Consider the following 12,716-nt stretch of genomic DNA (forward strand, 5'->3'; position numbering starts at 1 on the left):
TTTCTACCTTAGCTTCATGCTCTTGAACTTTAGATTTAAGAACCTTTGTGGAACCAAAATTCCACCAAGGCCAGTTATAACTTCCACACTGGCTCAAACAAATTCAGATAGATGCTCCAGAAAAAATTCTGAAGACACATTGCATAGAAGAAATCACAAAGGGTAAAGCAGAAGTTGTATCCAATAAATCATTTACTAGTGAACTGAGATTGCTACCACAAGGGTTGTGTTCTCCATATCATCTTGCTCTGTCTCCTTTATCCAAATCAGCCACCACTTCCAAGCCCATGGACAGAATACAAACCACCTAGTGGAATTTTCTTCTCAAACAGTGAGGCGCAGTACCATCATTCATCTCTGCTGAATCCGACTGTAATGCAATACCTGGATGAGTTGGTGTGTGAGTTGCTGCTCTCAAGCCCATGTCAAACGATCTTACCCAGACTACACCATAAAGGAGACCACTGTTGGAGTTGAGGGAAGCCCCCCTTTGGCTTATGCTACTGCTTCACCATGCAAGCAGTCTCGCAGCATCGCTCACAGCAGTCATCATGTTGTTCCTCTGGCCACTCCCCCCTTTGTTAAAAAAAACAAGGATGCGCAGACACGTTTTTTTTTTTTTTTTTGGGGGGGGGGGGGGGGGGAAGAAGTGGGAAGGGGTTTACCCCTGTTGACAGTAGCCAAGTCACCCTATGACAGCCAAATACAGCACAAAGGCCCATAGGCTGCAGAGGGGGACAGACCACTTCAGTCTGTACTAGGGAAAGGACCATTGTTGGACCCTGGGAGACTTACCAGCCAACCCAAGGCTAACACCAACTCTGCTGCATTAAGTTCAAACTGCACCATCTGCTGGATGCAGAGAAATACTGGTGCATTCCAGGCTGCACACTCCTTATACTATTGATGTCACTGGACTCTTCATCTTATCTGCCTCTATCTGCTGGTAGGGAATATAACCCATTGGTCTGTTCTGGACTAGAAGGACGAAGAAATTGATTTTACAAGCACACAATTGCAAGAAAACAGTTCATCATAATTATTCTAGAGGAATTAAGTTAAAACAATATCAAAATGGACCAATTATTAAAACTTTTTTATTGCAGTGATTTTCACACAAAATGCAAACAATTTGCTCCATTTTGGAGAATTGAGGATTGGTGGTGTAGTCACCTTAAAAAAATAAACTAGAATTTTAGAAAAACATCTAGAATTCTGTAGGTAAATGTTAATCCATAGGAAAAGCTATTTGAACTGATTATAATCTAAAAATGGAGATTTGAGTAGGAATCCTGGATTAGATGAGAGACAAGGTTAGGATCTAACAGGTCAGGGGAGCTTGGGAATCTAACACACATTTCGGAAAGTTATAATCTACTTGTTCTGAGTATACATAGATCTTTACAACAAGCAACAATGTAACAAAAAAATTGTGCAAATCACATCTTTCCTATAAAACGTTACACCTTTCAATGAAACTTTGTGTTCTGTATGTTCAGCATGGCTCTGTACAATACTTTTCCTTGCACACAAGTATCATTCAAACAATGTACACCACACATTTGGGATCACACAGACATCTTCCACATGACGACTTATGATGTCTAAAAAGTTATGTACAAACAAGTATAATACGGGCAACCCAAAAGAAGGAAACCTGGTACCAGATGAAGAATTATTTAATCAGTGTACGGTGCAAGAAATTCCAAGGACTTAAATTTCTTGCACCATACGCTGAATAAAGAATTTTTCATCTAGTACTAGGTTTCCTTCCCTTGGGTTGTTCCTACTATACTTGTTTTTGTTGTTTTTTAGGGTACTAATTCTTTGAGATTAAAATTTAATTCACATCTTTTGGATAAATTTTATACCAGGCTAATAAAGTAACCTTGTGGTTTCTACCAAACACTAGATAAGTACTGTAACACCAAAGCAAACTATCCCTCAATATTTTACACAAAATCTGAATAGTTGGCAGTATTTAGTAAATGATTATCTACTTGTCTGTAAAACACTATCAGTTTACTTCAGGGGGGGAAAAAAAACCTTATAAGATCATGTTTAAAACAAGTAATGAAGTGTGATTTTATTTAAGGCAATACTGGGCTACATCACAATCAGCACCTTGAATATATACATCATTCCACACTACTGTACTTATGTTTCTATTCACGTCCACAGTTCATTTGATATCAAATATTTTAACTTTTAAAATGATGTAAACTTGTTCTTCACATTTTGAATCTTAGGATCAGAGTATCTTTGCAACCAACTAAATGCCAGGATAAATGTGTGAAATTTTAAGCTATTACTAACGAATGTGTACAGTTGCTTGTGATCTAAAAACTGCTCAAATTTATAACAAAAAATAAAAAAGCACGTGGCTTGCATAATTGTTACAACTAGGAAATGTAATATTAACCTGCTTCCTAGCAAACAAATGCCATTTGCAAAATACACTGTTACGGCTGACACGTCTAGTGTTATTTCAAAAAGCTTTTAATTTAATATGGTGTAAGGACAATTTTAAAAACTTGATCACTTAATTACAAATTAAAATTGAGAATATAAATGTGTAATTTAATAGTTTAGACTTGCACACTGCTAGCTGCAGCAAATGATTTACAATAATAAATATATACAAAAATGTATCTACAAATAAAGGGTACTGTTATACATGAGCAGTGAACTTGTGATCGATATCAATCACACAGAAAGCACAAAGATTTAGTTTCTGAAAAGGACGAGTTGTCAATAGAAACATTTTGAGGTTTTGCTCGAATATTTACATGAATGAAGTAATGATTCTGGTTCCTTAAGTCCCATAGGGATAACACAAATAAAGCTTTACATGACAAATGTCATGGGTTTTTTGCTGGGTTAAATCACTCCAACAAAAAGTAAAAGTAAAAAAAGGCTACACAATTACAAGCATGCTCAATGGCTTCCTATGCACATGTTTATAATATATTATCTGTACTGTGACTTCTCTCATCACTATCAAAACTTAGTTTCTTTGCCATTGTGAGAATTGAGCCATCCTCCTGCTGCTGCTCTTCAATTTCTTCCAGAACAACAGTAGGCTTCATTTGTTGGAGCTGTTTCAACACAAGCTCAGTGATGTCTTTCAGAGTCTTGTCCAAAACAAATTGTACATTTTCACATAACTGAAGCTGTGACGGATTGGCAAATTGTACAAAGCTTTCACTTTCTGAACTTGTCCATGACTGATTGCTGTCTTCCATGACTATCTTTTCATTTAATTTCCTTCCGTTTAAAAGTGATCCTTTACTAGTGGTTACGTGACACTCTCTGTCCATGGTTTTCTTTTGTTTAACTGCTGACTCCTCAAGGAACTTAAGGAATGACACTTCAAAGCCCATAGGTTTAAATGAACTCCAATCAAAAGGGGGTGGCTCTTCAGTGGTCTGAATGGCAATGGCAGTTTCCTCTCCACTGTGTGTGCTACTCACCTCAGCTGCTGATATTTCCTCAAGTGATTCAACTTTTCTCCTTTTACTTGGGGAAACATATTTTTCTTTTTTAGCTCTCTTTGAACTACTTGTTCTTTGCTTTTCTGAACTGCAAGAGCTGGTTTCCTGTATGTCACTGTTTGTACTGGAAGAGCTCATAGTTTGGTTGTTACAACCTTTGTTGTCCTCATTTATTAGTTTTGTAATAAACAATTCTGTAAGTTCATCCATTTCATCTTTTCCCGTTTCACTTTGTGATGAAGAAATGCTCAATTCATCACTGCTTTCTGACAAATATGTATCAGATTCTTTTGCCACACACTTTTTATCTTCAGTTCCCTCTTGATCTAAAGGAAATACTTTGGCATGTGAGCTTGATCGCCTTCTGCAGACAAGAAGAATATTTTTGTTCTGTAAAACAAAAGCTCTACTTAACCTGTGACATTTATAATGTCTAATGATATTACGCTGACTTGTAACTACGGATGAACACTCCTTTATCATGCACGGATATTGTGTTGTGAGCTTATCAGAACACTCAAGCAAAGCTTCATTTCTGGTCTTTATTGAATAATTATGCTTACCACATTTTAAAGAGATCAAAGGCTTGTTTTTTTCAACATGGCCACCCTGTGAGTTCTTGCTGTCCGAGCAAATTTTTCTTCGTTTAATCTTAGTAGCTTTTAGTTCCTTTTCTAATTTGATTTTAGTTCTATGTTTCACCTTTACCAGTTTTTCTTCAGTTGTACTGACTAGGCCATTTTCTTCATCATCTGTCAATTTTCTGGGTCTAATAAGATGAGATTTATGTTTATCATTGTGCTTGTTATATATGTGTCTCAAAAGATTAGATCTAGTTGCATAAACACGATCGCAGCCTTCACAGTCACATTTATATATACAATCTTCGTCCACTTTTTGTTTTATTTTAATTCCATGGTCTATTTCAAGATGTGAAATATAATTAGAAGGTGCTGTAAATGTACATGTACACTGTAATTGGTCACAGTTAAATTTTCCAAAATTCATGAATGACATCATACTTTCAATTTCTTCTGGAATCAATTCATGAAGCTTTATATAATGCTGTATTAGACTAGCAACCTCTTGAAAAATTCTAGAGCAGTCACTTTCTTGGCACCTAAATTCTTTCACACCTTCCTTGGTTTCAATGTCATTACACTCTTCTTTATAGAGATCACTGTCCTCTTCTAATTGCAGTGAAAAATTGGGTAACTCAGACTTGTGTACAGCTTGATAATGAAGAGTCAAGTTTTGCTGTATTGTGAAAGCTGCAACACAACCTTGATGAACACACCTATAGGGGCGATAGGGACTATATACACCAGGACATGAATTTGTTTCTTCTGATCTCTTGCGTTTCCTTCCATCTTTTTCCTTCCGATGCCTTCGGGGTTTATTTCCTTTCAGTTCTTTTATTCCTTTAACTCCCTTTAATTCTTGTAGTCCTTTTAAATCTTTGCGGCCTTTAGACTCTCTGCGGACCTTTGATTCTCTACGTGCTTTTGGGTTCCTACGACATTTCAACTCTTTATTACTTTTCTTATTTGAAGATAATACTTTAGTCTTATCTTGAGAAACAGTGACTACTCCAGGAAGGTATTCTTGCTTGCTCTCTAACTCCTGCTCACAGTGATTTATATGAATTTCTTTCATTCCTTCTGTTACCACCAAAGGAGGTTCACTTTTCTTTCCTATTTCTACTGTTGTCTTCAGTTTTTTTATTTCTATTGTCTGTACAGTTGAATTTGAAGTTTCATTTAGAGATCGTCTTCCATAAGGTCTTTTTATTTTTAATTTTACCATTTCCTCTGATGTAAAATGATGCACTGATTGGCAGTGTGCTCTAAGATTTGAGTTTCTTGTAAATGTTTTTGGACAAGAAGGTACCACACATCTGAATGGTGCAAACTTAAGTTGATTCTTCTTGATTTCCAATACCATTTCTTGTGTGTACTGGTGCACTTTACTATAATGCTTGAATAGTGCATCCTTTGTCATAGCACAGTAATTACAATCTTTCTCCCGACATACAAAAGGTTTATTAATTTTATCAAGTAATTGATTAAAGTCTGTCTCTGGAACTGGTTGGGTTGATGCAGTGGTAACAGATAGTAATGCACTGGCTGGTGCACTTAATGATGTGTTACAGTCTACACTTGCAATTACTACATCATTTTCTAATTTCAGTTTCTGAAATTGTTGCAAAATGTCCATTACTTGAGTATCATCTTTCTGCAATACTTCAGATAAGGAGGAATTAACTATATGGTTGGAATTAATTGCAGCAGCACAAACTGAGACTTCAGTAATATCTGTTGTCGTCACTTTTTCCAAATCATTTGCTATCAAAAGCTGTGCGTTACAATTTGTTTTTAAGTTCTGTTGGGATTCAGGAAGAATACTCTGGCCATCAGTGGATACCACCAATTTATTTGTAATGCTAGGAATCTGTGATTTTGAGTTTATTTTAGTCTTCATAATTTGCCTACCCACAGTTTTTTTGAGCTTTTGAATGGTATCACTGGGGATTTTTAAATCAGAATGTCCTTTGATGTTACATGAACAGGGAGTTAATTGGGGGTCACAGTTTTCTACCTTGATAGTTGGATGAGCTAGTACTGAAAGGGGATCCATCTTAGTTTTAATGTTTTCCTGGGTATCTGCCACACAGATCTGATTGTCAGAGTTACATTTTTGGGTAAGATTTTGTAACAACTGAGATTCACAGTTTGTCACAAAATTTGGTAGACTGTGTGATTTTTGATCATTTCCTTCAATGTTCTTAGATAGAGACCGAGCTGTTAATTCACCTGCCAACAAGTTTTGATTAGTAGAAGTTGCAAGCAATACAGAACCAGTTTTTTTTTTCTTTTTAGAACTGCTACTCCCCTTCTTATTCATTTGGGCTGTAGCTCTGCTTTGAGGACTACTTATAACTGAAACTCGAGAACTGTTGCTTGTAATGCTCTGTGATGTTACAACGCCATTTGAAAATGGCTTAGAGGTCAACCCATTTTCAACAGTCTTTAGCAGATCTTCTGCAGAAAAAATATGGCAATTACTTTCTTCAATCTTTTGCATCTTATCACTGTCTGTCATCAAGGTATCTCTCTTGTATACATCTTGCAATAAAGGTGATAAATCTTTTTTAGATAAATCATCTCTATTTATTTGAGTAGAACCAGGGATGTCAATATCAGGCATCAACAATGGAAGCATCTCAGTGTTTTCAAGTATACCTGTAGTTTCTAATGCTTGTTTAATGACTTTGCTTCCAATTTCTGTGGCTGTAGTATCCAATTCTCGTTTAATAATTTTGTTTTCAATTTCTATAGCTGTAGTGTCTAATTCTTGTTTAATAAGTTTCCTTTCAATTTCTGTAGCAGTAGTTTCCAGTGCTTGTTTAACAATTTTGCTTCCATTCTCATTCAATCTACTATTAAAGCTAGTTGTAGGCAGCTTTGGAAATGGTTTTTGCAAAAATGTAGAGTGGTCTTCTGCAAGTGACTGGAGAAATGACTGATCTTTCAAACATACCTCTCGGTTGACAACAGATTGTGGTGATGTCCGCACATTTTGTGCTGAACTTGAGGAAAGTATCATATTGGCTAGAAGAGAGGCCTTCCCACTACTTCTCAAATCTTCTTGTGAAATTTCAGCTTCATCCACAGATTTACAGTGTGATCGTTTAGACAAGTGACCACCAAGGGACCTTGGATTAGTGAAGACTCTAAAACATCTGCTACAAATAAATTTACCATCTCTAATAATTGCAGGCCACTTTGCTCGTGTGTTATGCTTTGGCTTTCTCTCCCTCTTAGGACCTCGCCCATGACTATCTTTTTTCTTTTCTGAAGCAGTTTGCATAGAGTTTGTTTCACTCAGACTTTGTAATTTTTCAGTACTGGAATTATTAACCTTTGAAGAAAATACTGTATCTGGAATGCTTCTTTCCTCTGGAAAACCAGAATTCCCATCTCCTGCTACAGCTGAGGATTGGCCAAGATTTGCATTATTTTCCAAATGAGAGAAAACTGTATTTTTCTCATTCCCCATCAGTGAAGGAAAGCCTGAAGCTGAACTACATTCTGCAGAATGTGGAAGGAATGGATCACTGCCATTTTCAAATTTCAGAGGTAAAACAGCTTTTGCTATAGCTTCTAATTGTGAAGTGAAAGCTGCATTAGTCAGACTTTCGGCTTGTGAATTCAAGACAGTTTCAGGGTCACTTTTAACAAGAGAAGACAAACCTTGATCTATAATACTTTCCACTGATGACAACACTGGACTAGCCAAGCTATCTAATGAAGTTGGAAAAAGTGAATTAGTGATAGATTGAACCTGCTTTGAATAGCTGGGATTTACTGTACCCTTTTTTTGCTGTGGAAAAGCAGAGTTACTGGGACCAACCACTTGAGATGGCTTGCGGAATGCCAATTTTCCATCACTGGTAGCTTTTACTAGATTTCTAGATCTCTGACTTTTTTTCATCTTACGTTCCAATTTAAATGCAGGGTAATGATCGGGGTGGATAGTCTTCATATGTTTTCCAATACTTTGTATAGAATTATAAATTCGAGTACATCCTTCAACGGTACAATTGAATTTCTGAACTGGGGCTGGTTGTGGTACTGAGGGAGCTGGTAAAGAGGTATCTAGACTGGACTGTGGTTGAATAAATGGAATATCTTCCAGTGCTTTTAGTGGTAAATTAAATAGATTAGCTGCTGCTTTAATAGTGTCTTTAAACTCAGGCATTGCTAAACCGCTTTCATACAATGCTTGGCTCTGTATGTTGAAGGGTGCCATATTGCTTACATGTCTTGCTATATTTTGTGAATCATGATTCTCTATTTTGCTTGTGCCAGAGTTAGAGACATCATGAACTTGGGGCTGACGGATGCTTTTTCTTTTTATTTCTGGTAAAACTGGTACACTAGAGTTGTACGCCTCTTCAACAGTTGTGTATATTTGTTCAAGTAAAGCATTACCAGTATTTATCATACTGCTTGCAGCAGATAGCTTGCTCGGTTTCATAAATATATGCATTCCCTGGTTGAGGGGAGGCATCTTCAGGGTACTACTTGTAATTCCTGCTTCAACCTGCTCCAACGAATTGATATCAGGTGACAAATCTTGAGTCAATGCACCTATGGTAGGTGATAAACCTTGGCCCAGCATACCTGTAGGAGGTAGCAAGATCTGATCTAATACATTTGTTGGGGGTGATGAGACTTGACTCAATACATCTGCATTGGTAGTGTGGTCTAATCCATCTGTACACAGTGTCCCTGTTGAGAACTGGATTTGTTTTGCCACAACTGGATCTGCTTTAATTTCATCAACGGTATGGGACACCAATGAAGCAAGATTATTACTGACAGGATCAGAAGTAAGAATTTGATCAATAGTTTGATCAATGGCTTTTAGATCCTCCTCAGCTTGAAGACGAGCAAGTTCAGTATACGAGTCTGTTTGACTGTCAGTTTTTAATACATCCTTAGATACAGTATCATGGTCATCCAAGTGCTTTTGTAACTCAGTTTCAGAATGATAAACTTTTCCACAGCCAGTAAATTTACAAGTGTACGTATTGTAGTGTTGTGCTTCATGATCATATAGTAAATAGGCACCTGAAAATATTCTTCCACATTTAGGAAACATACACATAGCTCTGAACACTGGATGTTCCTTTCGATGTGTTAATAATTCAGCATAACTGTTAAAGCCTGCCTTGCATTGCATTTGTATGCAGATATAAGGCTTGCTGCCACAGTGCATTTGTAAATGATCATTCAAGTGAGCAACACTGACAAAATGTCGCCTGCAGTAGTGGCAAATAACTTTTTTGCTTTGTATTTCAAGAAACCGCTTAGCTTCTTCATCATCTCTATGTGCTCTCACATGTGCAATCAAATTTTTTAAGTACTTAAAACCTTTTTTACATAGTGTTACAGGACAAGAAAATTCATTAACAGTTGCTTGTTTTTGTATTGGGCTTATCTCGCACTCAAACGATCTGTCCTTGTCATCATCTGAACCATCATTGTCATTAAACACTATGAAGTCCTCTGAATAAAGACTGTTTTTCTTTATTGGTCGCTGTTCTTGCTTTGCTTTAGCATTTGATTTTCGATTCATACCGGCTATTTTAGCAGGTCTTCCTAAACGTCTCAATGGTTTCATAACAGCAAGCCTTTCTTTGCATGACTGTTTAACATGTAGCGTTACATGGGGAACAAAGATGTCCTTTGCAACAAAATTTTTTGCACATATTGGGCAGGTGTAAATGCCATCTTTATAATGCTTTTGTGCATGTCTTACTATTCTGTGACCAAGAAACTCTTTGTCACATAGCACACAGTACTGCATATAGGCTTGCCAGTTTCTAAACCTTGCAGATATGAATCCTTTCTCTCTCATTTTTTTAATTTCTCGTTTTTTCTGCTTTTCATCTTGACTGTTTTTAAGGATGTTGGTACCTTCATCATAAAAATTAGTAATCCCATTAATGGAAGTTCCTGTGTTCTCCTCTGGAAAGTTCTCTAGTTTTTCATATACTTCAGTGTCATTTAGCTCATCAATTGATGATACAATGGATGCCTCTTCTCCCATTAAAGCAAGACAGTGACGTTTTAATGTCTTCCAATCCCAGAATTCTGGATCAAAAGGCCATCGAGTTTTTAATACTAGTAACAACTCACAACGCAGAGAGTTTGGTACTGGAAGACTCTCTTCATCGTATTTCTGGTCAGGTTGATTATACAGCATCTCAACAGCATAATAAGCATCCACAGTAGGCTCAAGAAGAAATTCACTAAGTTGACAAGCACGTTTGACTTCCAAATCATCAGGCAACAAACACGAGATGGTTTTGCAGACTGAAATCTTCACATTCGTATTTTCACTGGAATCCAATCGCAATGCTCTCACACATAATTCAATGCAAGTTGCAAGTCCAGCGCCCTCAGTCTATTAAGAGAGAAAAAAAATTCAAATATTTACATTTATGCTCATATAAATAATACTCTTCACTGACTTCCTGTATATAGAAATCTTGAACTAGAAAAAAAAATGAAAAGTATTTTAAAAATTATATTTGCAATCAATAAAATTTTACAAAACAGGGTCCCGTGTACTGTATAGTTTTCTCATAACTACAAAATGAACACCACTTCTATTCTAATTTTATGCTATATACTAAAATTTAAAAACTTAAACCAGTGGTTCCCAAACTTTTTCGGTTCACAGCACCCTGAATGTCCGAGCAATTTTTTCGTGGCACTCCCCTCCCCCCCCCCCGGCCACATGGGTCTCCCTTTCCCTGCAGCACTCTCTTCCCAGAAAGTCCAGCACACCATTCCCTGCAGCCCCTCTCCTCCCATAAATCCAGCACACCTCTGCCTTCCCCAAATCCAGCATCGCTCGCTACCTTCCTTCCTCCATGTCCAGGATCACTGCCGCTTCCTTCTTCCCTGCCGCCGAAGTGCTTGCAGCTTACATTTTCAGGCCGTCCGCAATTCACACAGGCAGGCACTCCAGGGCCTTCCCTGTCTGCCGCGTCCAGCCCTCTCTGATGCAACTTCCTGTTGCAAGGGCCAGATGTGACAGAAGGAAGTCCCCACAGTGCCTGTCGGACAGCCTGAAAATGTATACTGCACACTGCAGCAGGGGAAGAAGCAGTAAGTGGCAGATTCTGGACCTGTGGGAGGGGAAAGTAGGGAGTGATGCTGGATTGTGGGCGGCAGGAGGGAGGTCAAGATTTGCTGTGGCGCACTAGGGTGCCGCGGCACACAGTTTGGGAAATACTGACAAACTGTACTTCAAATTTTTAAGAGTTGCATTACCTCTCCTTAGCAATTTTATGACACAGGACTTTAGACAGAAAAGCAAACCTGCGTATGTATACCAGACATAAGACATACAAAACAAACAAACAAAAAAGAAACCCAACAGATTTAATCAGTGTATTTAAAATTCACAAACCAATCATAAAGCTTCAAACATGATGAACTGCAACATCATTTATAAGTTTCAAACATATCCTAATTGAACCAATTTTCTCTTGGATTAAAGCCTCTAAATTGGTTTTCCATATACCAAGACAATGATGAGCCAAACTTAAGTTAGAGTATGTTGTCTATGATGCTTAGTATCTAAAATTTACTTTTAATGTTCTTATTAATAACTGCCTAGCAACAGAGTTTCTCTCTGAAGCTTGTAGAGCGCACTACACAGGCAACATACCATTTTAGCATGCTGTTAAACCTTTCTTACGTTATGTACTAGTTTTTCTTCTTTCCAATTCAAGAGGCATTGAAAGAAGACAGGATCTAGAATCGTCCATTGAAGGACAAATAAGTCTCCTAAAATTTAATGGAATGGAATCAAATTGTATTTATGGCTTAACGGATTTAATATACCACCATCCCTGAGTGTAGAAGTATAGAAAATTAAAATGGAAAAAGGGGAAGCGACCTCACGAATCTGTAACAGCAATGCAGAAGAAATGAGCTAAAAAAGAAACGAAGACTCCAAAAAGATTCAACACATCAAGGAAAGACATGGCCGTGTTTCGTTGTGTGCCTGCCTTATGGGTCAAAAGCTCGGAAAATGTGTTGTTTCTGGAGTCCTTGTTTCTTCTTTTTGCCTCGCTTCTGTGTTGCTGTTACATGTCCGTGAGGTTGGTTTCTCTCCTCTCCTTGTTTTTTTTTTTTTTTTTTTAAAGGGGAAGGAACACCAACCATATAAGAGAAAAAATTTAGGAGGCTTAGGGGGGAAATGGTAAAAAGCTTTTGAAAATGGAACAGAATGGACCCAGGGGTCCAAGAGATATAATGCCTCTAAAAAATGGGCCAATATATTTTTGTGGGAGAGAACGTTCCAACTTCTGCAGCAAAGGAACTTTAATACATTGAAAAACAAGTTAGAAAATTGCTCCTATCAAAAGGCCTTTCCCCTCTGCTCTACAGACCTACACACACGTACGCATGCACGCATATGCATATATGGAGATGATTGTAAATAATTCCATAAGACATGCTCTGTAAGGTTTCCCCATCATGCTCCCCCCACTGCTGCCACTAATCTATCCCTGCTGGCTCTTAATAATTCAAATGTGTTATTTTCTATATTGTAAATTGTGCTGTGAAAAATAGAGTCTCACTATATAGCTTTCTTAATAGTTGATTATGTACAATGAACACCTATTGGTTGAAC

The 12,716-nt window shown here is 37.4% G+C and overlaps 1 protein-coding gene across 2 annotated transcripts in view; it reads right to left on the minus strand.

The window, feature by feature from the left end:
• Positions 1–1,822: 1,822 nt before the first annotated feature.
• The window catches only part of ZNF292 (zinc finger protein 292), a 325,625-nt gene continuing 314,731 nt past the window's right edge, over positions 1,823–12,716 (minus strand). For both annotated transcript variants that reach the window (XM_030199115.1, XM_030199116.1), the window contains one exon: positions 1,823–10,469. In XM_030199115.1, the coding sequence (XP_030054975.1) occupies positions 2,961–10,469 (7,509 nt within the window). In that variant the 3' untranslated portion in view covers positions 1,823–2,960. The remainder of the gene's footprint in view (positions 10,470–12,716) is intronic.

This window comes from Microcaecilia unicolor, chromosome 3, assembly GCF_901765095.1.
Source record: "Microcaecilia unicolor chromosome 3, aMicUni1.1, whole genome shotgun sequence".
In the NCBI taxonomy this organism is placed as follows: Eukaryota; Metazoa; Chordata; class Amphibia; order Gymnophiona; family Siphonopidae; genus Microcaecilia; species Microcaecilia unicolor.